This window comes from Habropoda laboriosa, unplaced genomic scaffold, assembly GCF_001263275.1.
Source record: "Habropoda laboriosa isolate 0110345459 unplaced genomic scaffold, ASM126327v1 scaffold107, whole genome shotgun sequence".
Lineage (NCBI taxonomy): Eukaryota > Metazoa > Arthropoda > Insecta > Hymenoptera > Apidae > Habropoda > Habropoda laboriosa.
Window position 1 is genome coordinate 1,754,435 of NW_017100249.1, and position 27,973 is coordinate 1,782,407.

The following is a 27,973-nucleotide window of genomic DNA, read 5'->3' on the forward strand; positions in this document are numbered from 1 at the left end:
CAGGTCGAAAAGCAAATGAAAAAAGTACAGTAACATATCGGAATAAAGCAAATTATACTTGATAAAACATATAAAAAAATTGAAAATTGTCAGAAAATGATAAGTATAAAATGAGTACTAATTTCTGATAAAGCTATAAATGTATTCTATTGATTTTAAAGCTGAAAAATATTGTCTCTTGTAACTACTTTGTAAGTACATTTCCACAAAGACAGGGAAAAATTGAAAAATTCAGAGGTGCCTATTTTTCAACCAAATTCGAAACCAGCAGAACGACGACTTAATCTACAGTTACGATCAATCGTAATCGACGAACGAAACTTTTCAAGTTTTCATATAACGAATCCGGTGCGAATCGAGTAGATCTAACCGATAAAATTCAGCGAATTCGACAATTTAGCGAAACGTCAACGCGTATATGACACGGTACGATGAATTTTCCATCGGAATACAGGACGCGTGTGTATAATTTTATCGCTCAGCTGAGCGCTATAAACGAATCTGGCGGTGCAATCGGCCAGCCTCGAAACTTTCGCGTAACGTGATAAATTACGAAACCGGGTTGCTTTAACGTTCTTCCATTCCTGCGATTTGTTCCTGGCATCGGTGTGCGGATAGTTAGGTCGCGTATAGAAGCCAGTACGATTCAACAGGTGCTACTGTAACATGCGAAACTCTGGTACGCGAAGCAACGTGTCAGGGAAGCAAACGAATCCACGGATGATCGTACTTTTATTCGAGAATTACGCGAACCGCGAAAGAATTAGAGATTAAAGTGAAACATTTGGAGTAACAGGGGTTGAAGATCGTAGTACGTTTTTTGTACGCTATTCTTTGAAATGAAAAATGTGGAATTTGAAGTGGGACTTGGAATTTTTATTTAGAAACTTGAGAAACGTTGAATTAAACGGTTCAAAATTGAGATGAAAATGCTGAGATAAAATTGATTAAGAATGGTGCTGCTGCGTCTTATGCAGGTTAATTCTTGCGTTACAAAGAAAAGAAATTGAGGAAGTAAGTTTACTGGGAAATTAGATTGTGAGATTAATTTTTTTAGGAGAAGTAAGTTTAGCAGGAAATTCAATTAGGAGACTAATTTTTTGAAGGGAAGTAAGTTTACTAAGAAATTATATTGTAAGATTAATTTTTTAGGAGAATTAAATTTGTTAGGAAATTAAATTATGATACTAATTTTTTTTAGGAAAGTAAGTTTATTAGATTAGATTATGAGACTAATCTTTGGAGAAGTGAGTTTATTAGGATATTAAATTACGGTACTAATTTTACAGAAGAAGTAAGTTCATTAGAATATTAGATTGTGAGACTAATTTTTTTTAAGGAAATTAAGTTTATTAGGAAATTCAATTATGAGACTAATTCTTCAGAAAAGTAAATTTATCAGGAACTTAGATTAGAAGACTAATTTTTTAGAGGATTCACGTTCAATTATCTGTCTCGTGAAGGAGATTTAAATGAAAAATTAGGAAAAATTGAGCACCTTGCACTGCGAATAAATTACCATAATCAGTACCACAGATTACTATTAAATCACCATCCATCGATCCCTAAAAGACACTCGATCTTTCCCTCACATCCAACCAAGGGTTCATTAAAATTTCCAAGCTCGCAAAAAAAAACTTCCAAACAAACTCCCAACTCGACGAAAGAGTTGAAACGAAAGTGCAGAAAACTCTCTCAAACATCTTTCCCTTATCCTCCCTGTCTTCGCGTAATGCGATGATAATTTATTTAACGAATAAACCTCTCCGTTCACTGGTAAAGTGAATGAAAATCTTCGCCAATTTATCCACGTGCATTTGTTTCTTTGCGGGCTCGTTTCGGGATCCCGTCATTACCATAAACTGATTAACCGATCGAAAATAACCGACGCAATAACGAAACAATTTGCAGCGCGGTCCACAAATCGGCCTCATTACCATATTAATTTGAAACGCGCATCGGGACGCACGATCGACAACGATCCAAGCGATACGAAGCGTCGAGGCTGGTCGTTTGGAATACCGAACAAAAGCGGCCTTATTACCCCGTCAGCTAACACTATGAATGTTTCAATAGCCTCAATTAATTAATTTCTGCAGGCAAATCCTTCCATGGGTTCGCAACTCTCCTCTTCGCTTGCTTCGACGTTCCACGAACACGGTGACTCGATATTGTACCATCAAGATGAGAGACTTTTTAATTAAAATACTACATATATCCTCGACCATAAGTCGCGGGACACCTTGATTTACTTTACAATAAATCGATACGAACTCTTCTATTGCTAACAATTATTTTTAACCCTTTCGCTGCGGCAAATTTTAGCACAAAACGCGCGTGGCAGATTCAGATGTTCTACAATGGCAGCAAAATTTTGCTTTTTCACACATTTCAAAATTTCTCTCGTTGAATTAACGTGGAAGAGTGTGGAGGATAAAATTAAGGCTTAAATTAATATGGAAATGAGCGAAAAGGTTCCAAAGGCAGAATGCGAACAAATTTTCAAAGCGTCAATAGCAGTGAAAGGGTTAAGGAATATATTTTTACCGATATGGCTCGTATTTTACAACAATTAATACCAAACAAACATAGGACAAGGTTCAATCTCGAGCAGAAATTGCGAGATGAACTACACAGAAGTGTCCAACGTCGTAAAAAGATCTGTGGACACATTTTCAGCGGTCCTGGAGAGAAACCCGGAAAGAAACTTGAAAACAAACTCATCGCGAAACGAGGAAACATTGACAAGAAAATTGAGAACTTTGTATGCACAAGTGTCGATATATTTCAACGTTAAGAAACTATATTCGGTGCGAGTAATCTGTAAATAATCGTTCGATTTAACAACACGTGTGTTTAACAGTGTTAGCTTAAACGTAAAACTGAAACTAGTAGCTGTCTCGTGACTTATTACAACAGCTTCCGGTATGTCGTCTTGAATCGCTCTGAATAATACAACATCGTAATAGATGGTTGTTTCTCGATCGATCAATTGACGATAATATCGTTCATTCGACACCGCATAAGTTTGTTTAATGAAAGACACCGATTAATCTTCGTTACTTAGTAACGAGATAGCGAGAGAAGGGATCGATCGATAGGTGTAATTACAGTATAGGTAGAGGGAATCGTTGTACGAAAAAGGGGTTATCCTTTTCGCGTGGTAATTAATTCGAGTGGCGTTAAACGGGGCCCTCGTTGAAGAACTCTCGGTTAATGAAAAGGAGCGGGATTACTTAAATATTCATTGACTCTCAAGTTTTTAATCACAGTTCAAATTGATCCTGTAAAATTATGCAAATGAACGAACCGAGGTGGAAAAGAGTGGACAATGTTTTTCCAATGAAAAATAACAGTTTTCAAAGTGAAATTGCAATTGTTCTCGAAAGCTGGCGTGTATTATAGAGAAAGGGAGAAGTTGTGTGATACCCAACTGTCAACAGAGAAGTAAGTGGTTAGCAAGAAATTACAAACTTCCAAGTACATACACCGTGCTTGACGGCTTTCTACCGTTAATAGAAACAGTTGATGTAAGACAACTTTATACAATGTAGAAATTCCGCAGCAACGGGTAACAATTGAAGAAGGGATGTTATGTTTGCTAGGTTCATGTTCTTGTTAGGAGTATTTGCCAGCTCACTTGCAGTTAAGTTTGATGCAACGCGGTTTCATACTTTGAAGACAGCGGCAACAAGAAATTTGAACGATACCGAAAGAAATTTTAGGGAATTAAGAATTGAGGAAATTTGCAAATATTCAAATTCTCAACTTTGCAAACTTTTAAATTTTCAATCTTGCAAATTCTCGAATACTGTAACTTTCAAATATTCCAATATCCAAATATTCCAATTTGCGAATATTCTAATTTCCAAATATTCCAAATTTCAAATTTTCAAGCATTCCAATTTTCGACTTTACAAACTTTTAAATTTTCAAACCTCCAAATTTTTACTAATTTCCGAATATTCAAACTTTCAAATTTTCCAATATTCCAATTTTCAATTTTCTCAAGCAGTTAAAAGTTTAAAATATTAACGATAAAAGTCCACCTTTCGAGTAACTTCCCTGAACGCACAACTACCGCCGTACATAGTTGCTCTTTGAAAGCAAGGAGGTGATTAACTATCACTCTCGTTACCGATCTGAAGCTTCCTAACCTTATAGAAAATCGGCTCGTTAACGGTTGTGGCTCTGGCGATACTTAAAAAATTCTCGATGCACAAATATCAATGAAAAAAGAATACTGTCCCGGCTGTTAGCGTTTTAATAATTCCCCGGTAAAAAACTGAGGACTGATGTTTAACGTACCGTGAAATAAATGGACAACGCTTTAATGCCACGGAATGAAAAGAACTGAAAATAATTCGCAATTGCTTTGAACGTGAAATGATTCACGCTCGTTAGACAACTAGAATGCGCTTGAAATAAGAATTCGTACGATCAGAAATACAATTACTGTAAAATACAATCGATATTTCTAAAGAAAACAAAAATATCATCGAATCGACGAGAACACTTTACGTTCGAGGAAAAATTTAGACAAGCACGTACAACATACGGTCACGTTCCGAAGGCCCTGTGAAGCACAGACGAAGCGTAAAATTGTAATTCAGTTTCTTCCAAAAATCGGGAAGGTAGAAGAAAGTCATCTAGAATTCCGTCACGCGATGCTGATCCACAACCACGTCCTCATTTCCGATAACTTCGAAAAGATACACACAACCTAAAATTAGATCGTACCGAAACGTACGAACAGCCTCGAAGAATGGACAACTTAATCATCGACTCGTGTACCAAACGTTCCAACTTCTCCAAACTTTAACGGATACTCGAGCTTCAAACATGCACTCCGCTCAGATTAAAATATCCCAAACTATGAGAAATTTCATTCGGTATCATTGGCAAATACAGCAGAATTCTCACTTAATTGATTCTAATAGAATTACAGCCGCTGGGATAATTCGAAAATCTAACTGTTCTGAAAACAAGCAAAATTGCAGAAAACGCTATTACATACAATATTAATGACGTTAAATGGAATCGGTATAAACGATATTATCTCAAAATTCCATTTATTTCTCGCCGATACCTTCGAAATTACCAATAAAACGTATTAAAATTGTGAAAACTTTGCATAATTATAACTCCAAAATTATTCAATCTTTATTTATATAATTAACATCGTAAGAAGCGGGGAATCTTCTACTTTATTGTGCTTTTTGTTTCACGTTGATCGGATGTGTGGTTCGCGAGATATCGCAGTACAAAGCGAATGGTATTTTTTACCGTTTCCCTATCTCTGTCCTTCTCCCACACTCGGACCTCTCACTCGCTCTCACACACAGTCTACCTAGGCAGCTGCACGTGCGCTGGTCAGCTGTAGACGCTGAGTCAGCTGTTTTTTGTTATTCAACGTATTACATAAGCGGTTACGCATTCCCTAGAAAAAGTAGGTCACGGAATTAGTCCACTTCCGTAAGTAAACGCACTTCTACTTTAACCCCTATATCTCGGGAACTACTTGAGATATCGACTTGAAACAAATTGCATATTCAAGAGTACACTTCCCTCTATGTACCGAATGTATCTTTTGCTAATAATTTGTCGTTCTTCTATGCGTATTTTACAAATGAATTTGACGTTAACGTATAAGAAGGGTGTTTAATCGATATTTATTATCACTATTATTTATTTATTATCATCCAACAAGTATTAAACCAATATACACGTACAATATAAAATAATATCGCGTATAACCAACAATCGAGCGAATTTATCTTGTAATTAGTTATGTAACGTTGTTTCAACGTTCCTACGTATATTTTAGAAGACAAATAAATAGCTTGATGGAAATTAGAGCTCTATTTACATAATACAAAGGGACGGTCGAAAGTTTCTTTCCAGGATAAACGTGCAAAGAGATATTTATCGTTCCATGAACTGAATTCACTTAATTCTGTTAAACGTAGTAATAACAGTAGTAGCTGGCTGAAATTCAAAGTAGAACTGAAACGAACCTCTTTTGCTTGTTTAAAAATTCATAGAACAGAATTCTACACGGTAACGTGTCCTTTGACATGGAAAGTTGAAACGTTGCGAGGAAAATTAAAAGCTAACATCGCGACTATTCGTCGTTCAACTGTATAAATTTTCCACGAATTAAAAAATACATTCCTCTCTTATCTCGCGTTTACAGTGCAACCTTACATTCTTACCAACCATTATTAAAAATCAACTATTGAAGAGTGCTGAACCATAACGTTTCGAACATGAAAAGGTAAAATTTTCAAGGGAACTGGAAAACGAAAAGAGTTGCAGAAATGAGTGGAAATGTAAAAATGAGGACTTCGTGCATTTATTAATGCAAAATAATTTTTAAAATATTTTATTTCTAAGAAAATCTTTTTCTCCTGGTAATTACAACTGAGTTTCTGAAAATTTGACAATTACAACGTTGTGGATTGGAATATTTCAATTGTTAACGTTCGAGTAAAGAATATATGCAAAAACGATTGGAAGAAAATGCAAGTTCCATATCAGAGAGACGATAATTAATGTTAGCATGGTTGAATTTGTGTTCCAGGATCGATAAGCAATATAGACGGTGCAGAGTATCACTGCAATAAAACTGCAGTGCGAAAAGTTATCAGTGGAGTCGTTGGAGCGGCTAGCTCGGTCACATCTATCCAAGTGGCAAACCTGCTACGACTTTTCCGGATACCGCAGGTACGTGCCACGAATTACAATCTCGGTCTCTACAGATAAATAATCCCCTAAATTGACCCCGAGGCGTTCCCAAAATTTCACGTTCTTCCATCATTCTGAATAAAACAAACATTTCTGTACGGCGAACAGAATCGAACGAAATAATTTTATTCGGTTCAATTTATAAACGTCACTCCTCTTCGGCAATAATGAAACAATTCGTCGAGATTATACCGTCGCGAAAAAATTGAATGATAAAATTATGAAAAAAGAAAAAAATACTCGATGCTTCTCTCTCTGGATATTTTCGAAAGTTGACTGACAATTTAATCAAAAGTTTCGTATAAAAACCAATATCGACCCGGGTGTACAGTTGTAGACACTCCTTCAGAATATGAAAATTGAAAGACACGGTTGCAATTTTTAAAGAATGAAAGCGGCAAGAGAGAGCGACAAAGACTTCGTTCTCACGGAAACTTCACGGAATTTCGTGAAAACCACGGCCTAAAATCGTTCTACCGTGAAATCGGCTGGCAAAGAACTTTTACATGGCTCTCGCGACTCCGATACAGCGAACCGATGGAACTTTTAATTTCTCGAGAAAATTTTATTTGATAAAAAATAAGAAAGAGAAGAGATGCTTGTTGGAATTGTTACATTTCATTTCTGCTTTCGCCACGGTAAGTTACGAATCATTAGCGAATGTCTGCGACGCTCTAAAACTGGCAAGTGCTTGGCGAGCTCGAGGACAGTAAAGTTCAGAGTCTGATACGTGACTTTCACTCGGATGCGTGTTTAATGTGAATTTATGGTCGAAAGGGACACGTTATCTATGTGAGCACATTGTTAAAGTGTCGCGTAATTAGGGTGCTTTAATGGGAAGTTCGATTGAAATTAAAGCTTGTATTCTCCTCGAAATTACGAAGAATCTAAATTACACCGCACGTGTCGAAAAACATTTTTCTCCGAGTATGCCAAATTACATGATTATCTACAGAAAAATTACCCTTAAATTTGAAATGAAAGGTAATATTTTCTCCAAGAATTTTCAAAAATATAAAAGCTTGAAAAAGAAGACCTTAAATTTATTTACTCTAAAAAATTAATTTTCCAAAAAATTTCTCATAGAAAACAACGTTCTCAAAAATATAAAAACATGAAAAAGAAGACCTTTAAATTTACTTATTCTCCCAAACATTTCTCATAAGAAGCAACTTTCAAAAATATAAAAACATGAAGAAGAATCGAATATCTTTTTACCTCGAAACATCCAAATATCCAAATTTTTTGTATCGTACTGGCAATGACGCTAATTTTGAATAAAAATTCTGAACTTCAACAGACTCCAATTATGTACGACACAAAAATCTCTATAGCGTTCATTAAACTAACCGCGTTTCTAGGTTGCTTCGAAATTTCTAGAACGAGGTATCACAGTTAAAACCACATCTTCACGTCGATGTTATCTTATGTCATTCGAGCCATCCAATGAAAACTAGTTCTCGAAGCATTACACGCGCAACAACTGACACGCCATTATATCCGTAACAACATTGAACGAGAAGATACGAAACATCGAAAGCGAAACTGATGAAAAGACAGATTGAACGGTTTTTAAACGTGTCATCTGTCGTCGTGGAAGAGAAAAATAAGCGCGTATGGAGGTAGACTTCATAAGCTACTCCAGTGATGCATATCGTGCTGCATATTTTACGCGAGAGATTAATATTTAACTTCGAGACACATTGTGCATGTCGGCAGACTTTAAACAAATCATCGATATTTTTACCTGGTAAAAGGAACGTCGATATTAAGTAAGAAATAAAGTGAAGAAAATCTAAACGATCCCTTATCTCTTCAAATTTTAATAGAATAACATCGACACGATGAAAAATTTATTAATCCAAGATTTAGGTAATTTCGATGCAAATGCTGATTTTTTGAATGTGATATTTTGAGTAGTTTCTAATTTCAGTAGGTTTCATGGAGATCTTAAAAAGACTTAACAATAATCTTGGAAAATGAAGGCATGACATCAATTTATTTCTATTCTAAATTTTACTCAGAATTTACTCAGAATTACTAAGATTTACTGAGTAATCCATTAGAAAGTAGTTACAAAGGATTAAATTAAAATGTGGACAAAATTTCATAATTACAAATATAAGGAAATTAATTAGAAAATTCGAAGCACGATGTAACAAAAATTCTCAGACCCTAAATTCAATAATTTATCGCGATGAAATGGAACACAATAAAAAGGAAGCATGATAAATTCGCAACCCTGCCGAATAATACGAGATACCAAAAATATAAAAAATGGAAAAAAGAACGTCGGACCGTAAATCACATATTTTTGCAATCCGATACCGGCAACTTTTATTTATTCATACCTGCAGTTGTTCCATCGAAATATTATCTGCCCTTCCATATGAACATATCAATAACATACAGGTAAACAAGTTCCTTCTCGATAACGTAACAAAATCCACGAAAAGTCCTGCGAATAAAATACGTAAAATATTCCCGGAAACGAACCAAGAGCAAAAAACAAAAAAAAAAAACACCTCGCCTTATCGTTTCCGACAACTTTTTCCCCACAACCTCTAACTTCCTCCCGCCGTATCTATTTCAAACAGATAACAATACCACATACATCCTCGCACAAGTTACCACGATACTCACTCGCATAGCAACGATACACCTCTTTTGTTTAGCTACTTTTCTTCAATTCCACCAAGCAAAAAGAGAGAAAGAAATAGAATATCACCTACATAAAAATGAGCACGTGTAACGCTAACCTTCAACTTTTTCATCCTCCGCGTTATGAAAGAGCAGGCGAAAGTTTAAAGCCGCTGAAAACACCGAGCGTATTCTCTTCAGAGATAGAATCAAAAACAAGAAGAAGAAGAAGAAGAGGCTGCTACCTTATCCCACCTCCGTTCCTTTCTCCTGCAAGGAACAAGTGAACTGGGGCGGATATTTATTCGCGATACAAGACCAGCCTGCCGAATCAAAGAACGCCCGTGGCGTTCTGTGAAATGAAAATTCGCGGTGGCGTAAGAAATCATCTCGGAGCGTACCTGTCGTGTTTTCTTTGTTCTCTCGCTCACAGGGTCCGCCTCTTTTTCTTCCTCTCTGCACCGTTTCACCCATTTAACGTCCTGGACCAAACCAGCACACTGTCTCTCCTCTCTTTGATGTCGAATTACCTCGCGTATCGTGCAATCTAGCCGTGAATTCGCGAAACGTTGCTTACACCACCGGTGGAAAGTTGGGGAAAAAAGTAAAGGTAGAAAAAGGGAGAAATCTTGCTATGGAAGTGTTAAAATTTAATGGACGCATGGTTGGTTCGGTGTTGAATCTGACGAAAATCCGGAGGGAAATACCTGGACATTTTGCATGGACAACTCTGGCGAAGGGTAGAGAGACAGAGAGAGGCTAGAAATTTTGCATTTTTGACGGTGGAAAGAGAGTGCAGTTCTGTGTCTTGAATTAAGCGGTGAGGAACGGGGATGGGTAACTTCGTCGGTCTACGCGGAACGGTATTTTTGCGTGGAGACTTTTTTTCGAAAACGAGCCTGGAATTTCATTAGCTGAATTCCGACGGAAATATCGCGAGCTGCGTGGAGATTTCTGTTGAATACGGTGAATGGTTAGTGACTTCAGGTGAAAATAAAAGGTAACGAAGTAAAGCTAACCTTTCGAAAATGAACGTGACATTTTGTCGCGAAATTTCTATTGAACGCGGTGGACAACGGGTTTTTGAAAACAATTAGCTGTTTCACGTGGAAATTCAGATGAAAAAATGGTGAAATAAACCTCATCTAACCTCGGGCTCCTTCGAAAACGAATTTGAAATTTAGTTTGCTGAATTTTGTCGAGAAATCACAAACTGGTGAAAATTTCTTTTAACGACGTGGAAAATGGCTCTTTTGAAAATGCTCAGTAACTTCAAGTGAAAATTCAGATCAAAATAGTAACAAAACAAATCTTACCTAAAATTTCGTTAGCTGAATTTCGTGGAAAAATCACAAACTAATGAAATTTTTTTTGAATCACGTAGATTATGCTCTTCTGAAAATGCTTATTAATTTCAAATGAAAATTCAGATAATTCAGATAAAATAAAATAAACCTAACCTAACTCAAAATTTCATTACCTGAATTTAGCCAAATAATAAATCTTCCCATTTTGTTTCTCAAATTATTTTCATCTCCGACATTTACTCGATTATCCAAAACCGAGTAACGCGAGTTCTCGGTTAATCCGAGCAGTGTAAACACGGACAAGTGAAACGCCATAACAGGTCTCTGGTAGAAGTGACGTGTATCGGAATGGAGTTTAATGTTCCAGGGAACGAAGGCAACATTTCATTGGGGCGTCAAACGTTTCATCGAGTCATTGTGTCGCAGGAATTGCACCACGGGATGTTACTCACGGAATCAATTTGAAGATTCAGCGAACCATTCGATCAAGTGGATTTTGCTAGTGCCTTTGGCGAGATGCGTAACCACCTTTCGCGTCACAGCCAGAATCTCCGTTAAAATCGATAGCTGCGGTCTCGTATCGACGTTCCACAACGAACGAACACAGCCACACCACCGTAGAAACGAGATTGTTACGTTAAAACCGAAGGTGCGATAAATTTTCACGAACATCGCGAGGAAATCGCGTGACGAAAAAAACAACTAGAAAATTCGTGTGTACCTTCGCTGATAGATTTGCCAACAACAAGCCTCGTATCTCCTCTTTAAAGCGTGTAATTAAAGAGCTTTAAAAGCCACAGGGAGAAATGAAAAATCTCTGGTAGCTCTCTACTAAAGCTGCATGAATAATTCCCCTTATTACACGAGTAAACCTTCGATGACGCACGGTATACGGGAATTTTAATCGGTTCAATCTTTGGTACATCGTATTCTTATGAATATATTAAATGAAACTTCGATCATATTTGCATGAACTTGTTGAGAGAAGTAAACAAGCTTTAAGTTTCTAATTACAGGTTTAAAAAGAAAGTAGGCACGGTTTAAAACGGAGCTGCTACACACCAGGGCTCGATAAAAATGTCGAATAATTCAGTGGACGTATAAGGATAATTTATAACACTGAAAAATTTTGAATAATTCTACATCTACGTTTAAGTCTATCGAGTTAGATGCACGAATTATGTTAACGACCTAGGTTTCCCTTTTACCCGGTTCTACGTCTCGTTTGGCATTTGTAAAAGCCTCCGTTAGCCTTGTAAAATGCGAGGAACGTATCGATTCATTGGAACCGCAATATCCTGCTAACCCGATGAACCTGCGCCAAGTATATCTCACACGACGAATAAGTACATTAGGAAACCTCTATGATAGTTCGATACTTTCGCGAGTTCGATTCGTCGTGAAATCGTGGGTAATGTAACAAACGACAGTGTTCGTTGAATGGAAGAAGTAGGAAATTGTAATTATGCACCTTCCAATTTGATCGATAACAAAATTTTAACCCTTTACCGCTCAATTTTTCTTTATGCGTTAGAAAAGAAATTACGGTGGATTGGAATTTTTCATTTTTATGAGAGAAGCAAAAATTAATAATTATTATGAAGAAATTAATACTGAGAAAATAAAATTTTACGTAATTTCTAAGTCACCTGGTGTTTCAAAGAGTTGAGTAATTTGTGTTACTCATCGTGTGACTCAAATTCTGTTACTCACTGCAGTACTCAACATATGTTACTCGCCATGCTAATGTTATCTACTCACCCTGTGACTCAACTTGTGCTACTCGACGAATTTTCATCACAAAAATGACTCGTTTCTGATTAAAATCGAGCTGTAAAAAGTGACATTGTTTACTACAATCATACTGCATGAATTTTCTCGTACACTGAAAACCATCCACGTGTACTTGCTCACAGAAGTACAAAGTCGTATCACAAACAATAATATATTCTCTGAATGATTCGTGAGTTAAACTGAAAGCTCGGCAATGACACAAATACACAGCGAAGGGTTGAAGAAAATGTTAGCATACACTATCTGCGACTAGTTTCGTGGGAGATGTTACGAAAAATGCGGAAAAAGCCACGATATCTATAGTCTTGCAGACGTGTACAAAACAGTATGGAAATTGAAGCGGTGGCAGCAAGCGACTTCACCTCATCAATCACCGACGTAAGGTGATGTCGGTGAATTTCGAGGCGCGAGGCATCGAGGCAGTGCAAGTCCTATATATACATATATATTACTCTTCATCATCTGTACGCGTCTTCGAGTTTCGCGCACGAACCATATTAATCAATCCAAACGTGACTCCCTTGCTTTACGTGACCTCTTCCTCTCCCCGCGCTGCCGCCATTTCTTTTTGCATTTGTAGAAATGCGATTCGGTTCGCGGAAAGAAAGGAAAATTACCCACGTTTCTTGCTCTAGACAAAACAGAGGCCAACGGTGTAGCTCTGTTTCTGTCGTTCACCTACAATCTTGATTCTACCATCGACCTTAATGTTGACGAGGTTTCCACTTAGGCGTATCGTGTTCCCATTTTTCCTTGATCTCTATCTGATTCGTAAATGAACAAGCAAACGTGGACAATTTTTAGATGAATTATCGAAAATGTTTTGTGGCGATACATTAGTAAAGATGTCCTAATTTGTGCGATACGTGGAATCTCGTTTCGTAGCTTCGTTAACATGTTAGAATGAAACGACAGTAATTTAACACGAAATAAAAGAAAATTCAGGGTGAACTAGCTATTCACTTAATTAGCAGTTTCACTAATACAAAGGTGATATAGTGAAAGAGTTGTATCTATTACTGAAAGAAATTTCTAATTTACGACACTCTAAGGACCATTCTTTAATGACACAAGTTAGATTTATCTGAAAATTTTTTATATTTTCCTTTCGGAATACTGTGCACAATAAAAATCACTACTAAAGGTCCCACAAAACACCCATAATTTCGCCAAATAATTACAAAATTTGTCTATTATCGGAAAAAATTGAAACCACATTTCCATTAACACATTACCACTTGTTTTCAGCATTGAAACATTCCTTAACATTCCTCAACATTCCTTGAGTACTCAAAATCAGCATTGACGATGAGTTCCTCAATTCAAACCATTCGAATTTTTTTTAAGGAAGGAATGCACAACTTCTATGAGAGATGGAAAAATGATCAATGATTAAAAACGAACGCAGGCATTAATATTTCGCGCTGAAAAATGTGGAGAAACGACATACATAAGTTACGGAACGTACCTCATCCTTCAGCGAATAAAGGGGCAATTTCTGAATCCCTTATCATTCTTCGTTACTTCCAACGCAGTTACCATGTTTCTGTGATCCAGTTCCCTTCCATTCACCCCGTAGAAAATAGATATTCCTCGACAACGCGACATTTCTCTGGTTTCCTTCTCGATGCGTATCGAGCAGCCTGATTTTCCGGCTCGTTGTCCGTAACGCTGAAATATTCCCTACTATACTACACTAACAGGCTCGTTGCGAAAAGACGTATGCACCCAGCATGCAATGAAACGTTCACACACGCACAATTACGTCTCATGTCTCCCTCGCTTCGTCACACCGCGGCCACCTTTTCCAGCAATAAAAGAGATTTACCACTGTAACCGCGCTCCTTCGAGCGTTATTCACTCCGCGGCACCTTCCAATTAATCACGTCCGCTTAATTACGATATTTATACACGCTGTGCCGTCGCATTTCCCGAATGAGAACAATGCTCGATTTATCGACAACCATTCCAACGATCGAATAAAGCCAACTATAAAGAAATGCGCGAATGCAGCGGAATGATAGAATTATTAGGTAATATTACAATTAGACCGTGGATGCTTTCGCGCAATCATAATGTATGAATATATGCAAAATAGGTGAGAATAATGTTTCAATCTCTAGAGATGCATAAACAATGTTAAACTATAGAGAAATTTACTGCAGTACAGAGAGTAAAGTTCTAACAATATTCTCACGTATTTGATATATTTTCATGTGTTAAACTTGCATAAACGTCCGCAGTCTAATTAGAATAATCGAGAAACGAGATGGAAATTTCGAAAAGGAGTTTTCGTGAAATCATTTCGACGATGTGTTACAAAATTTGATATTCAAAATTCACTCAATGTTAATATACCGATAAAAGTATAACTGATTGCAAAATATGACTACTAACACAGATGAAAAATCAAGTATGAATTGGAAGAGATTCAAATTTCCTTTCAACATTTTTCATTATTATCCCTGACAAATTTCACAGTTTTAAATTATCACGTAGAAGTGAAATTTCACTGGATACGAAAATATGAATACACCATGATAGAAGAAGAAAAAGTTTGCAGTCATGGGGTGAGAGGTCCTGACACACTCGCTGAACAACAGCAGTGAATTTAAGGTCGAAAGTATCCTTGCTAGTAAATCAAAACTCCGAAGGGGGTAGGAGAGATGTATACGAAAAGCTTGGCAACTTTTGTTCCGGAGCTCGACACTCGACAGATTCGGGTTGTGAAACCCCGAAAGCATCAAGTTTTAAAGAGATTTCGCGAGGATTTGCAAAAGAGAAAGCTGGATCGAGGGGGGGAATATAAATCCAAAGTAAAGGCTGCACGGATTTAATTTCAGCTCGTAATTCCTGACGACCTGGCGTCTCCGTTCGCTTCGAAAGAAGGCGTCAGCTCGTGAAACAAAAGGGTCGAAAAGGTTACAGTTTCAATAACGCTGGGTGGAACTTTCCAAACGAAGGATGAACATCGTCCATATTAAAAATAAGACAAATGGTCTTGCGATCTCTTTATACAGTCAAATTCATCAATTCGACCCATTTCTCTGTCTCATAATTCGCGAAATATTGTATCAAATATTTTTCCTACCCTCAACTTTAATGTGGACAATTGTCTGTTGGAAAAAGCCATATCCACATGTTGAATACTTTTTTTGAGAACTACTACACACCAAAGTTTCATCAAAATCGATAAGTATCTCTTGCCTTACTCATTCCTCATTCCAGACTTTTTTACTACACTTCCCTCAACTTTAATGTGGACTATTGCCTATTTTAAAAAACCATACGTGTCCAATATTGTTTAGAACTACTATACGCTAAAGTTTCATTATCACTTGCATTCCTTCGTGAGTCTTGCATTACTCATTCCTCATTCCACTACCCTCGACTTTAATATGGGCGATTATCTACTACAAAAAACATACCTACATGTTGAATATTTTTGTTGAGAACTACTATACACCAAAGTATCATCACAACCGATAAGTATCACTTGCATTCCTTCGTGAGTCTCACATTGCACATTCCCCGTTCCACACATTTTCATCTATTTATTCGAGGAAGAAATTAAGGCAGACGATGTAACGACCACAATCTTACGGACGATAATAGAATTTCGCTATGAAAAAAATGTTTATATCCCATAAGATGAACGCGGGCGAAGAGGTAAGGTAGGTTAATAAGCATCGTGTTTGACGGTAGCGCGATGGACTTAAGAAAATTTGTAACTCCCAAGAATTTATCGGCGTATCTACTTTGCCGCCTCTTCGCGTTATAGGAGAGGTCAGCGCGGAAGATGACGCAAACTTAGCTCTTTGGTGAATTTAAGTTTGTTATTAAACTCGCACGTTTGACCTCACGCCAACAGCCAACTTCCCCCTTAACAAACTTGGCCTACTCTACGTTATACCTACGGAAACCGCGTTCATCGCCGGGCGTTATGTTGTGGGCGAGAGGGCTTAAAAAGTTACTGCATAACTTATTTCCCGAACTTTGAATTAAATCGTTTTAATTAGCGTGACAGCTGGGCTGCTTTTTGTTCGACACGGGGATAACTCAGGAATGCGAAACCAAGTTCTGAAAGTAGGTAGCAGAGAGAAGTAGAATGTTCCTGTTTTTGGTCCGACGCTAACGATGATATTAATCAACATGTGAAACTCTCGCTGATTTCTGTGTTATAATCGAATCACTAAACAGCGGAAAAGAGTAGAAACAAGAAAGACAAATTTCAAGGAATATTATTTATTATTATTTTTCATATACACCATACCATTTTTTAAATCTTATTAATTAACAAAAAACTCCATATTATAGTGGCACTAATGGCCATTTCTATGTCCACTCTTCAATTTTCATTTCGAAATTAAACGAGTAAAAAGGAATTATGGAATGTTCCTATAGAAACCACAAAATTCTTCGTTTTTTAAATTTTAATTAACGAATTGAGTTATTAATCTTCGTTTAGAAATTATTCGCAGATGTTAACAGTATTATTACACGGTAATTCGAACAGCTGAGATTCCGAGATTCCACACGAGCTAACTGCTATTTGGAACATCATTTAATTCGTCTAATGAAATGTAATCGTATAACCAAGCCATTCTGCGTTTCGCAAGGGATACAAGAGAAGAACTTAGAGGAGAGATCCACAAATCCTGTGAGAATAACAAGTCCCTCGGAGCGTAAACTATTAGCATGCATTTCAGGATCAGCTAACGCCACGGTATAATCAAATGGCAAACCAATGCGGACAGTGGCTCTTGACGGCAGTACATACGATTAACTACGATGCAACTGTGTTGTTTGTCAGGTGAAAATACGAAAATTACCGATCATTCCAACGTTAACCATAAATTACAAATTCTGCAACACCTACGATAATCGTCTGTTACCGTAATCAGATCGCATAAACGTGATTTATCGGACTATTGTTTAACTAGAACTCGTAAATCGTTTAGATAAAATAAACAGCGAAATAATTATTCGAACTGTTAGTTGTGTTCTCTGTTAATATCGATACAATAGTTTCTATATAGGTCGGCTGTACAAACACACGGTTAGCTTAGCACCGCAACGCAAGTTATCCAACGTATCGACAACTCGAAAGCCAGCAAACAAATATACACATCAGCATCACCGAACCTCTGATCTACTGTCTATAATCCATTGTTTGCTTTGCCTACATATGACATATTATTTTCGAGAATTTGACGCATGTTTGAAGAAAGAAAAACAGTCGATATTTCGATCAAATGGACCACCTGTTTCATCTAACTATTCTCGTTCCACTTTCAATCATTGATCAATTATTTTTATTATTTTATAGCAAATGTCATTCCTATACAGAGTCTGTCACACGAAAATCAACGTTAAAAAAGTCAATTTCAATTCATGTTTTCCTCAAAGTGTGTAAAAAGAAAATTCTCGATATTGTCTGACCATTGCAGGACTATTCTACTTAAACGCTTTACCGACGATTGGGTACAAGGCATGCAACCCGCGAATCTAACATTTTTTCGTATCACAAATGTGATTCTTATCACTCACCAGAGTTGCACAGTTGGGTCGTGGAATGACAGCAGGACGATCAGAAGCATCCAGTTGTCGAGTAATTGTTGACGCATCGTTGATACCTGCGTTGTTTCCCCAAGGCATCAAAGCAACTGTAACAAAAAAGAGAAAAACACACGGTTGTAAAGGATATCATACGTCAAAGATTCGGTCGAACGACTGGCTGTACGTGTGTCGAGAGGACGGGTTTTTGTAATTCGACCAATTATTTCAAACGAGCTCTCGAGACGCGGAAACATGCAGTCTGGGTTACTGGCTAGTCTCATCAAGCCGGCAATTCATCGAACAATAATAGCATCTCACGCATGTCGAGTAATCCCCGTGACACGGTATATCTTGAAAACTCTATCTTAAAGTTATCTTCGTTTGCTTATTTTTATATTTTGCTAACTTAAATTACTCGCTTAAAATTTGCAGAAATGTGAAAACTTGAAAATCAAACCATTGAAACAAATTCATAATAATTCACTGAATTTGCACTGATATATTCTCTTGTCATCATATTGAAATTAATTGGCTCCTTCGTTAATTATCACGCAACGCTATGTAATCGAATTCAATTAATAGAAAACACAGACAAATATTAAATTACCGACTCACGGAAATCTAACACTCACGATCGCCTAAAATCTTGGATAAACACGCGCTAATATTTTGCACCCTCATCTCAATCTTTCCCGATAAATAAACAAGAAAAATGTATACAAATTAAAAATAAAAAATTAACAGTAAAAACAGCAAACAAGGGAACTCCAGAAATATTCCTCTTTGTTCGTTTTATCGCGACATAAATAAAAAGAAATTTCTGTCTTGTTCACTGAATAATAGCACAATTAAAACGAAGCGGATCTTAATCCGAACTTTACTCGTAAACGTCCGCCGCACCGTAACTTCTGTCTCTTTTGAGCGTAGTTATATCAAGCAGATTGAAGCGATGCAAACAAAAAAATACGACGACGATATTACGCTAGTGGGAAATTTATGAGTAAATAAACGCCAGTCTCATTGGAGGAAAAAATTTAATAAAGTCCACGGTCCTGGTATAAACCAGCTTTTTCACGAGCAACGACCGCCCCGAAAATTTATCACATCCCCGGAATGAAAAAACATTTGTTCAACGGTTAGTTAACGGTGTGATTATCGAGCTTGGAGCGCATCGCACGGATTAATCAAGGCTTATCGACGTCAAAACAATAATCACGCGTAACCAGCGTACGTACATACATCTGAATAAGCAATGCTCCGTAAACTAACCGCAGTCGTTTTCGCAAACACGCCGAAATTGCCCACCAAGGAAATTCCAATGAATAACCAACGTTCCCTCGTTGACGAGTCTCGTGCAAAATTCCCGGAGAAAAATTCGGCAAACGTATTTCGATCAACCCTATCGTTTCGTTGTTTTTGGAAGATAAAGAATAAAAAAAACTTCACAGAGGGAGGAACATATTGTTGAAAACGAGTTGAGAGAGAAAAACACGTTTGCCGTTGACAAATGGTATCGAACGGTTGCTTTTGCAACTTGTACGAAGCGAAGAAGAAGGAAAGAAGTTGTAGAAAAGAGAGAAGAAATATAACGGTCAAGTTGGCTTTTCTCGATCGATCGCAAAGCTGCTATCTTCTAGCTGCTGATATAGTTTATGAAGATAAAAGCCGCCGCCCCGAGGCGGCAGGGAAACAAGAGGATCGTTAGGAAGCGTTAAAGAAAAGCATAAAACGTAGCTAAAGTGGAAGCTTAAATTAGACAGTTCCAATAGCAGCAAGTGGTTGTATCTCGTCGCGGCAGTTTACAGTTTCGCGGGGAACTTTTGAACCGAAGAGAGAAAAGTTAAGCGGCAATTATCCTAAGTGACTACCCGGTGAGCGTGGAAATACCGTAAGACCGTGGAAATTTTAGCCAGCTACAACGTTAACGCGATCAGCTTGAACCTCCAACGATTCACCAAGATTGAATTATAAACGAGATTATACACATTTTTTAGATTAATTGAATTTGTAGAATCTGTATTTTTAAGTGTTTTTTCATGTAATAGTTGCGGTAGTGGAAGTTAACAGAATATAAGTGAAATAATAATAATTTGACGTGACTTGCAATGATAAGACGACTATCATGTTGTTCTAAGGAGTATAAAACGAGTCTTAGAACTCTAAGACATCTCAGACAACTCTGAAACGATTCATATAGTACTCTATGCAACACTCTAACTCTAGCATTCCGACTCTATCTTCAACATTCCAACTCTATCCACTCTAATGCCAACATTCCGACTCTATCTGCAACATTTCGCCTCCATTCACTCTAATGCCAACATTCCGACTCTATCTTCAACACTCGAGCTCTATCCACTCTATTTTCAACATTCCGGCTCTATCCACTCTATTTTCAACATTCCGGCTCTATCCACTCTATTTCCAACATTCCAACTCTATCCACTCTAGTGGTCAACATTCCGACTCTATCCGCTCTATCTGCAACTCCGGCTCTGTCTACAAGGCAGAAATGTTCCTCCTTGCCGGAAAAAATTAGTCCGAATTCACGGACGACACAAAGAAGTCGATTAAGGTCCACGGTAATGCCAGCCTTTGTTCCCAGGATCGATGAGACTAGCTTAAAACGGCTTCACGCTGCTGCCTTAGAGTCTAAACGCTTTTTAAATTCTTTTAATTAAAACGAAGTTCCACGACGTCGATCGTTGTACATTAACATCTTAGCATAACTCGAAGCACGAGCGAGAATACTTTGTATAAGTTAGTTAACGGTATTCCCCGAGCGACCCCGAAGAAAGTATATTCAGAGGCTAATGAAAAATGAAGAGAAAAAGAAAGAAAAACCGAGGGATGACCTCGAAACGTGGTAATAAAGTTCCGGATAAAATGGTGAGAAGAATGTTTCGAACATAGTTTCTGAAAACAGAAGATAAAAATTGACCAAATTATACGAGAATCGAACATTTTTCTTCCTTTTTCCTTTTTTCTGCGTCTCGTTACTTCAAGGAATTATACCGAGCTTTCTATCCACGTAGCTGACACAGCGGATCATTACGATTCTTCTTTTATCCTATTCACACCTCGACCTTCACTCACAGAACTTTCATCAGATCTGAGGTTTGGATATCCTCAGGAAAGATTGAAGCTCGATTCGAATTCACTTGTGAATAAGAATGACGAGGAACACCGCGATGAGTCGTAGCAACGTTGCGACTGATTGCGAGCGGGATTGTAACTTAAACGTGAGAAATTACGAACAAATGGGAAATTGCAGCAATTTCTTTTCCGTTCTCCCTTCGAATAGAAAAGATGTCCGGGAGAGAAACAATATTTTCACGGTGTGAAATTGCTACGGTCGAAAACGATCGAAATACCGGTGACGAGGGGTGACAAAACAATAACCAAGCCGCAAGCTAGCGAATTGCAATTACATGACTAACTCAGCAACTGCAAGCAACCGACAAACAGCCATGGTACGATTGGCCTATCAGTGGGTTTATTGGATACTTGTGGATTATATGAGCGGGTTTTAGGGGTCTCGCACCTGCATCCGGAACAACCGAGCCCCGACACATCGAAAATCGTGTAATTTCACTGGGAATCCGACCAGCGTGAAATGACTGGTGTAACGACGCCTCGTTGAAAAGCACATTATCTTTGCCGAAAATTCCATTAAATCGAACGTAACTCGGCAGATAATCGGGGTGGAACGGGGCAATTTTAATACGTTTTCCTATTAAAAACAAGTGCTAACAGTGTCGATTTTCGTCGCGATATTTCAATGGATTAGACGAAGGAAAAAATTACCTACACCTCAACCGTATTTTCGAAAAATTGAAAAAATTGATTGAGAGCTAAATTAACGATTGAAATAAAAAATTTCTATTGTGACGTCGTCCTGTAAAGCTACAATTTTGAAATAAAATAAAAGCGACGATTTAAAAACAATTTTAGCGAATAAGTAGCTGTAAAAGAAGGTTTTTATTTGGAGATTATGAAGAGGACTAGGAAACGATCGACTGCGTTCGTTTATTTCGCTTTTATCGAGGTCTCTGCAACCGGGGCCTGCAATTTCGCGCGGTTTGGGCGCAGCCGGTCCGTTTCAATTAACGATAACGTCATTTAGCCAGTTCACAAAGAGATTTGCAATTTCGCTGCGACCTCGAAACCAGACGGTTGATAAAAATGCAAACGTCTCGACGTAAGAAAACCTGCATGCGTTAAAATAACGAGAGTACAGTGAAGAAATTGAAGTATCGAAGACATTTCCAGATTTTCATTAGAGAAACTGTGGAAACACTGAATTTTATTTCAATTCAAATTAACAAAATTTAATCTATTTATCAACGTGGAAGAAATATAAACCGATTGTGGCTGAGATAATAAAATTGAACCTTGAATTTACAGAGCCATTACAACCTTGTCAATTTACAGAGGAAAATTGAATATTTAATTTAAAAAAAATAGTTTCTATAAATCCTCTTTTTGCAGAGATCCTTTGTTCTAGCATTGAATAGTTTCACGTTTAAGACACGGATTCGCCAGTTACTTAGACGAGTTCATCAGTCTATTGGAACCCTTCCTTTTCACTTACTTGCCATACCCTTCTTCTTTCATTCTCGTTTCGATGCCTTGTGACCACCAAACATCCACGAGAAAAGCTTAAAGGCAGAGAGGAAAAAGAGAACGCGGTAAGATGGAAGGGAAGCTTAGAAAAAGCGAATCCGAGGATCAAAAGGAAGAAGAAACAGAAGAAGCTATCTAGGAAGATAGAATCTAAAGGTCAGAAAGAAACAGAGAAATGAGGAATAAATTGTATGTGGCCTTATCGAAATGTCAAGGAGGGTTTAATTGAATATGTTAGATTTTAATTCTGGAGTAAAAAAGAGGTTATCGAAAAGGTTAAATTCTTTCGTTTATAATTACAACACTAACATATACAATACAATGCACTATGGAATTTCTTCAGTATTTTCAGGCTTAAGAAAATAACGATAAAAATATCCCAAGAGACTTTTTCCATGTATACTGCAACAAATAAGTACTCACTAACTTCTTTAAAATTCAAAATAAACAATTTTTCTAATTTCAATCTTAATAAAGTTACCAAAAAAGTTAGAAAAATTATTTTCACCCCTATATTAACACTGACCTCGCAAAAACTTAACGTCGATAGTGTAGTGGTCAAGGAACTACTGATAAAAACATTCCACATGATTTTTCATCGATGGATCAACGAGAAGGACGAAAATAAAACTTCATCTCTGTCGAAGCAGAAGAAGGAGAGTGCCAAGACGAAACAGTTAACACGTTTGAAAAGAAAGTTATGTCTGAGAGGAGTTGATAAATATATTCGACCCATCCTACACGGATTAACCAGATGGTAAAACCCGCGGAGGCGCGCGGTGGATAAAATAGCGTGCAGTGTCGTGGATAGAAGCTGGCTCCCATCGTGGCGAGAGATAACGCGGTCTCGTTTCTCGCTACATAAACTCATCTTCCACGGACGCAGCTCGGCGAGGACCGACCATGGCTAACGAAAATCCTTCGTCTTCCAACGAAGTATAGACCGGCTGGGACCTCGCTCGACCGTGTTTTCTTCGTTACTGCTCGCGAAAAATGTCGAGAGACCATCAGAAGCTGTTCAACTGAGATAAATCGCCGTGCCGCAGCGGTACAGTGGCGACGAGTTAAAAAATGGAACATCGTTGATCATTGGAATTCGTGGAACAACGATAAACACGGAGAGGAAAATGGGGAGTTTTCTTAATAGAATGGCGATTCTGCTCGATGCATAGTATACATGTTTTCTTCTTTTTAATTAAATTCTTAAGGAGTAATTGACACGAGGAGATTTTTATTTTTATGAAATTCTAAAGAAGGGATGGAAAAGGGGAAAATTTATTTTTTATGAAATTCTTAAGTAATTGACATGAGGAAAATTTATTTTTCATGAAATTCTAAAGAAGTGATGGAAAAGGGGAAAATTTATTTTTCACGAAATTTACTTTTTATGAAATTCTTAAGTAATTGAAACGAGGAAATTTATTTTTCATGAAATTCTAAAGAAGCGATGGAAAAGAGGAAAATTTATTTTTATGAAATTCCTTAAGAAGTAATTGAAACGAGGAGATTTTCATTGTCACGAAATTCTTAAGAGGTAATTGAAAAGAAGCAAATTCAGTATTCCCTTTGTCGGTGGTTGAATTGATGGAATGATAATTAAGCTCTTTATCATTTTGCCCCTTCCTTTGTAAGCTCGAGGAACTCAGAACAATCAAAACCTGCTCGTCTATTATGAATTTTTAAGTAAAAGGGGGAGAAGATTTATGGGGAGCTGATATTAATCATATTATTATTAATTTTAATACCGATTCTCTAAAGATTCTTACTTAAACAAACAACGTTACTTAAGCAACTCAATTCATTTCACAAATCCACTTAAAATTAGATCATTCCAACTCGTACTCGCTAAATTTCCAACAAAAAACTAAATTAAATATCAACTAAATTTCTTCGACAAAAGTACCACCTAAAATCATTCTCCGAGCTTATACAAGGAAAGAATCCTAATATTCGCGTTTAACCAGCACACGGTCCAGCCAAGGGAAGGATCAAGTTTTAATTCGCGAATATTTTCATTCGCCTATTTGCATTTTATGCAAATTCAAAGTGGAGATAGAGAAAGGTTCGTCCAGAATTTTTCTCCGCGACAATTTTCGACCGAGCGTTGGCACTCACGAATAGACTCGAACGTCGTTTCGAACCGTCAATTGTGAATCTTAAATTAGCGAGACAAGAAATGTGCCGTTTATACTCCTCGCGAATTATTTCTAAAATTGTTTCCAAAGCCGAGTGTAAACATGTCGTTTCAATAATTTCAACGAAAGACGTTTCAGCTCTTGAATTAAATTCATCGAGCGTTGCAGTGATGGCACTGTTAGTATTATGAGGAGTGTAGCGTGGGAATAGCTGGCATTACGCATGGAAATGCACGCGCGGAGAGAAAATTCGTGTAGAACCGTGTGGAAGCTTTCAAATTACTCGAAACGCTTAAGGAAGTCGTATGTACAGCTCCTTGTTGCAGTTATTTGCGAAGTAAAGATGATACAGCTGTTTGGTTTTATCCTTGCCAGTTATATTTTTCGCTAACGTTGATAATTAGGTTAATGTCGGGGAATTGTCGGAAGGAATTTCGGAACGAGGGATTTCAGACACTTAACGTTGTACACAGATGAACGTTCGTTCCGGCAAAATTAGACGGAAACTAATTCTGTTTGAGCTATGTTACGCGAATTTGTAAAGAGACGTGTGTGCACAACTCGTGTTCTCGCACGTATTTTCTATGGTTTCAAGGAGAATTATGTAGGGAGGAGGTGTGTTTAAGAAAAGGGGAAATATTGTAATTTGAATATTTTCTAAAATTAAGGAAGGGTTACTTTAATTACGTATTTATTCTAGAAAAAATAAAGTACAAAATGTAACTTGTAGAAGTACATTAATTTGGAGATTGAAGTCATCGTAGAGTGGCCAGAAATGATTTACTAAAGAATGCGTTAAAATCTACTTAACCCTGGAATAATTCAGTTATCTACCATTGAATCTTATATTTTTAAATTAATATAGTTTCAGCAGAATATTTCTCATTTCTAAATATGGGTGAATTTCCACCCAGAGTATAGTTGACTCAAGAAACTCATAAGTAACATTCCACGGTTAATTCTTTCGTCCAACTAAAATCTACTTAACTCTGGACTAATTCAACTCTCTGCCGTTGAATTTTACATTTTTAAATTAACATAGTTTCAATGAAATATTTCCCAATATTCAGAGTATAGTAAACTCAAGAAACTCATAAGTAACATTCCACGGTTAATTCTTTCGTCCAACTAAAATCTACTTAACTCTGGACTAATTCAACTCTCTGCCGTTGAATTTAACATTTTTAAATTAACATAGTTTCAGCTGAATATGGGTAAATTTCCACCCGCGGTATAGTTAACTCAAGAAACTCATAACTAACATTCCAGAGTTAATTCTCTTCGCAACTTACCAAAAAATGTCCCAGATGAAAAGATGATAATTTCTCGTCCACTTTCAGGTCTCCTTCTTCTCAACCAGCCCGGAACTCTCCAACAAACAACGCTTCGAATATTTCACTCGCACTATACCGAGCGACCACTATCAAGTAAAAGCTATGGTGGACATCGTGTTAAAAATGGGATGGAGCTACGTGTCCATCATATACGAGGAGAGCAATTATGGGATAAAGGTAAGCTTCGGAACACGACACACTATCTCCTAACTAAAAAAAAAAAAATTTGTTTAAAATAACACCTCAACATTTTCACAAATTTTCAACACCTATCCGCGTTGATTAACGCCAAGAATTTATTACACGATCACGCGATCAGGGGATATCAAGAGCAGAATGATTACCACGAAAGAAATATACAATTAATTAAGACTCTAATGGAAACGAAACACAGAACACACTGAAATCGAATATTCGTTCGGGCACTCTCTACGCACGACAGTCTAGAAGAATATTTATCGTCGAACTGAGGCTTGTCTCCTTCGAAACACGAAAAGGGGAACGGGTGGGGTGTGTAATTCCAAGAATTTGCGTGACTGATATCGAAATGTGCTCGGTGTTTTTGTTCCTCGGTTTTGTTTACATATCTTTGCACGGACCTTCTGAACTTGTAAACAGAGAGTCCGTATAAACTTTGCCTGTATATTGTACGACTGAAAGTAACAAGGAAATATCCTATGTAGAAAAAAGGCCGTAAAATTCTTCGTCGAAACGTTGGAAGAGAAATACGAAGCGAACGTGATTTTGTATTATACGGTGAAGAATCGTCCTACAACACAGTCAGTTCGTTCCGCGTTGTATCGAAGACGTGTTAAGCGAAATTATAGATTATTAGAAATTAGGGGAAAGTGTTTCGTGCATGAAATACTACATAAAAATAATACAAACCTGAAGAATTTATTTTGAGTGTTTCTTAATGATTTTAAGAGTTCGTGTATTAAATCAAAGATAAGATAAACGGTTAAACAGAATTTTTACAAATCTGAAAAATACAAATTACAACAATAATAAGCACTTATTAAAAAGCAAATAAACCTTATTAATTTTTGTCGTCACTGTCGTCTTGGGTGTGTGTATTTCTTAGTGTATGAGTGCGTGTGCTCAGTGTGTGAGTCAAATATTTTTTAAACGAAACAGTGTAAGAATGCATACTTGAAACATTCGTGCTATGTGAGAGTTGCCTAAGTATATGAAGCTGTGCTATATGAAAACCATTAAAAAGACTACACTAAGGAGGACAGTCGCAATTTCTGCACCGTGTTACACTGTACTATGTGTAGAAATGAATTCTCTCCGATTTCTGGATACAGTCAAAGTTTCATTTGAAAAGAATGAAAACAAATCAATCGTCAACATAATTTCCACTATTAAATACAAATCTTGCCCAAAAATTGAAAATTCCGTTCCATAATCTGAGTTGCTAATAACTCAACTTCAATGATCGATTCTATCATTGAAGAATAAATTAAAAAAAAAAATGTCATTTTTCTTGCAGCTTACGATAGAAACTCGGTGGCTTCGAATCGATTATGCAAATTCAGCCCGAAAAAATTCATTTCTACACCTAATATTTGTAATGTAACAATAAAAAAAAGAAAGAAGATTGCTTTTAAATCACAGTACGTTCGTTTATTTTTATTCACAAATTACAACCCTTTTGTACAATGTTCGTTTCATTTTCGACGTTCTATCAAGGATTAAATGAATTTGGCCGCGATGTACGGCGGAATATCTGTCGTTTAAATGTAAATTGTTGATCGACTAATACGTCAATCACTTCGCCGAGATAATTATTGGATTTGTACGTAATTATCGGCGAAAAGAGTGGCGG

The 27,973-nt window shown here is 37.1% G+C and overlaps 1 protein-coding gene across 1 annotated transcript in view; it reads left to right on the forward strand.

Moving 5' to 3' along the window:
* LOC108572176 (metabotropic glutamate receptor 2) overlaps positions 1-27,973 on the forward strand; it is a 138,933-nt gene that overhangs the window by 75,023 nt on the left and 35,937 nt on the right. The window contains exons 2-3 of the mRNA XM_017934375.1: positions 6,584-6,726; positions 26,149-26,319. Of these exons, the coding sequence (XP_017789864.1) occupies positions 6,584-6,726; positions 26,149-26,319 (314 nt within the window). The remainder of the gene's footprint in view (positions 1-6,583; positions 6,727-26,148; positions 26,320-27,973) is intronic.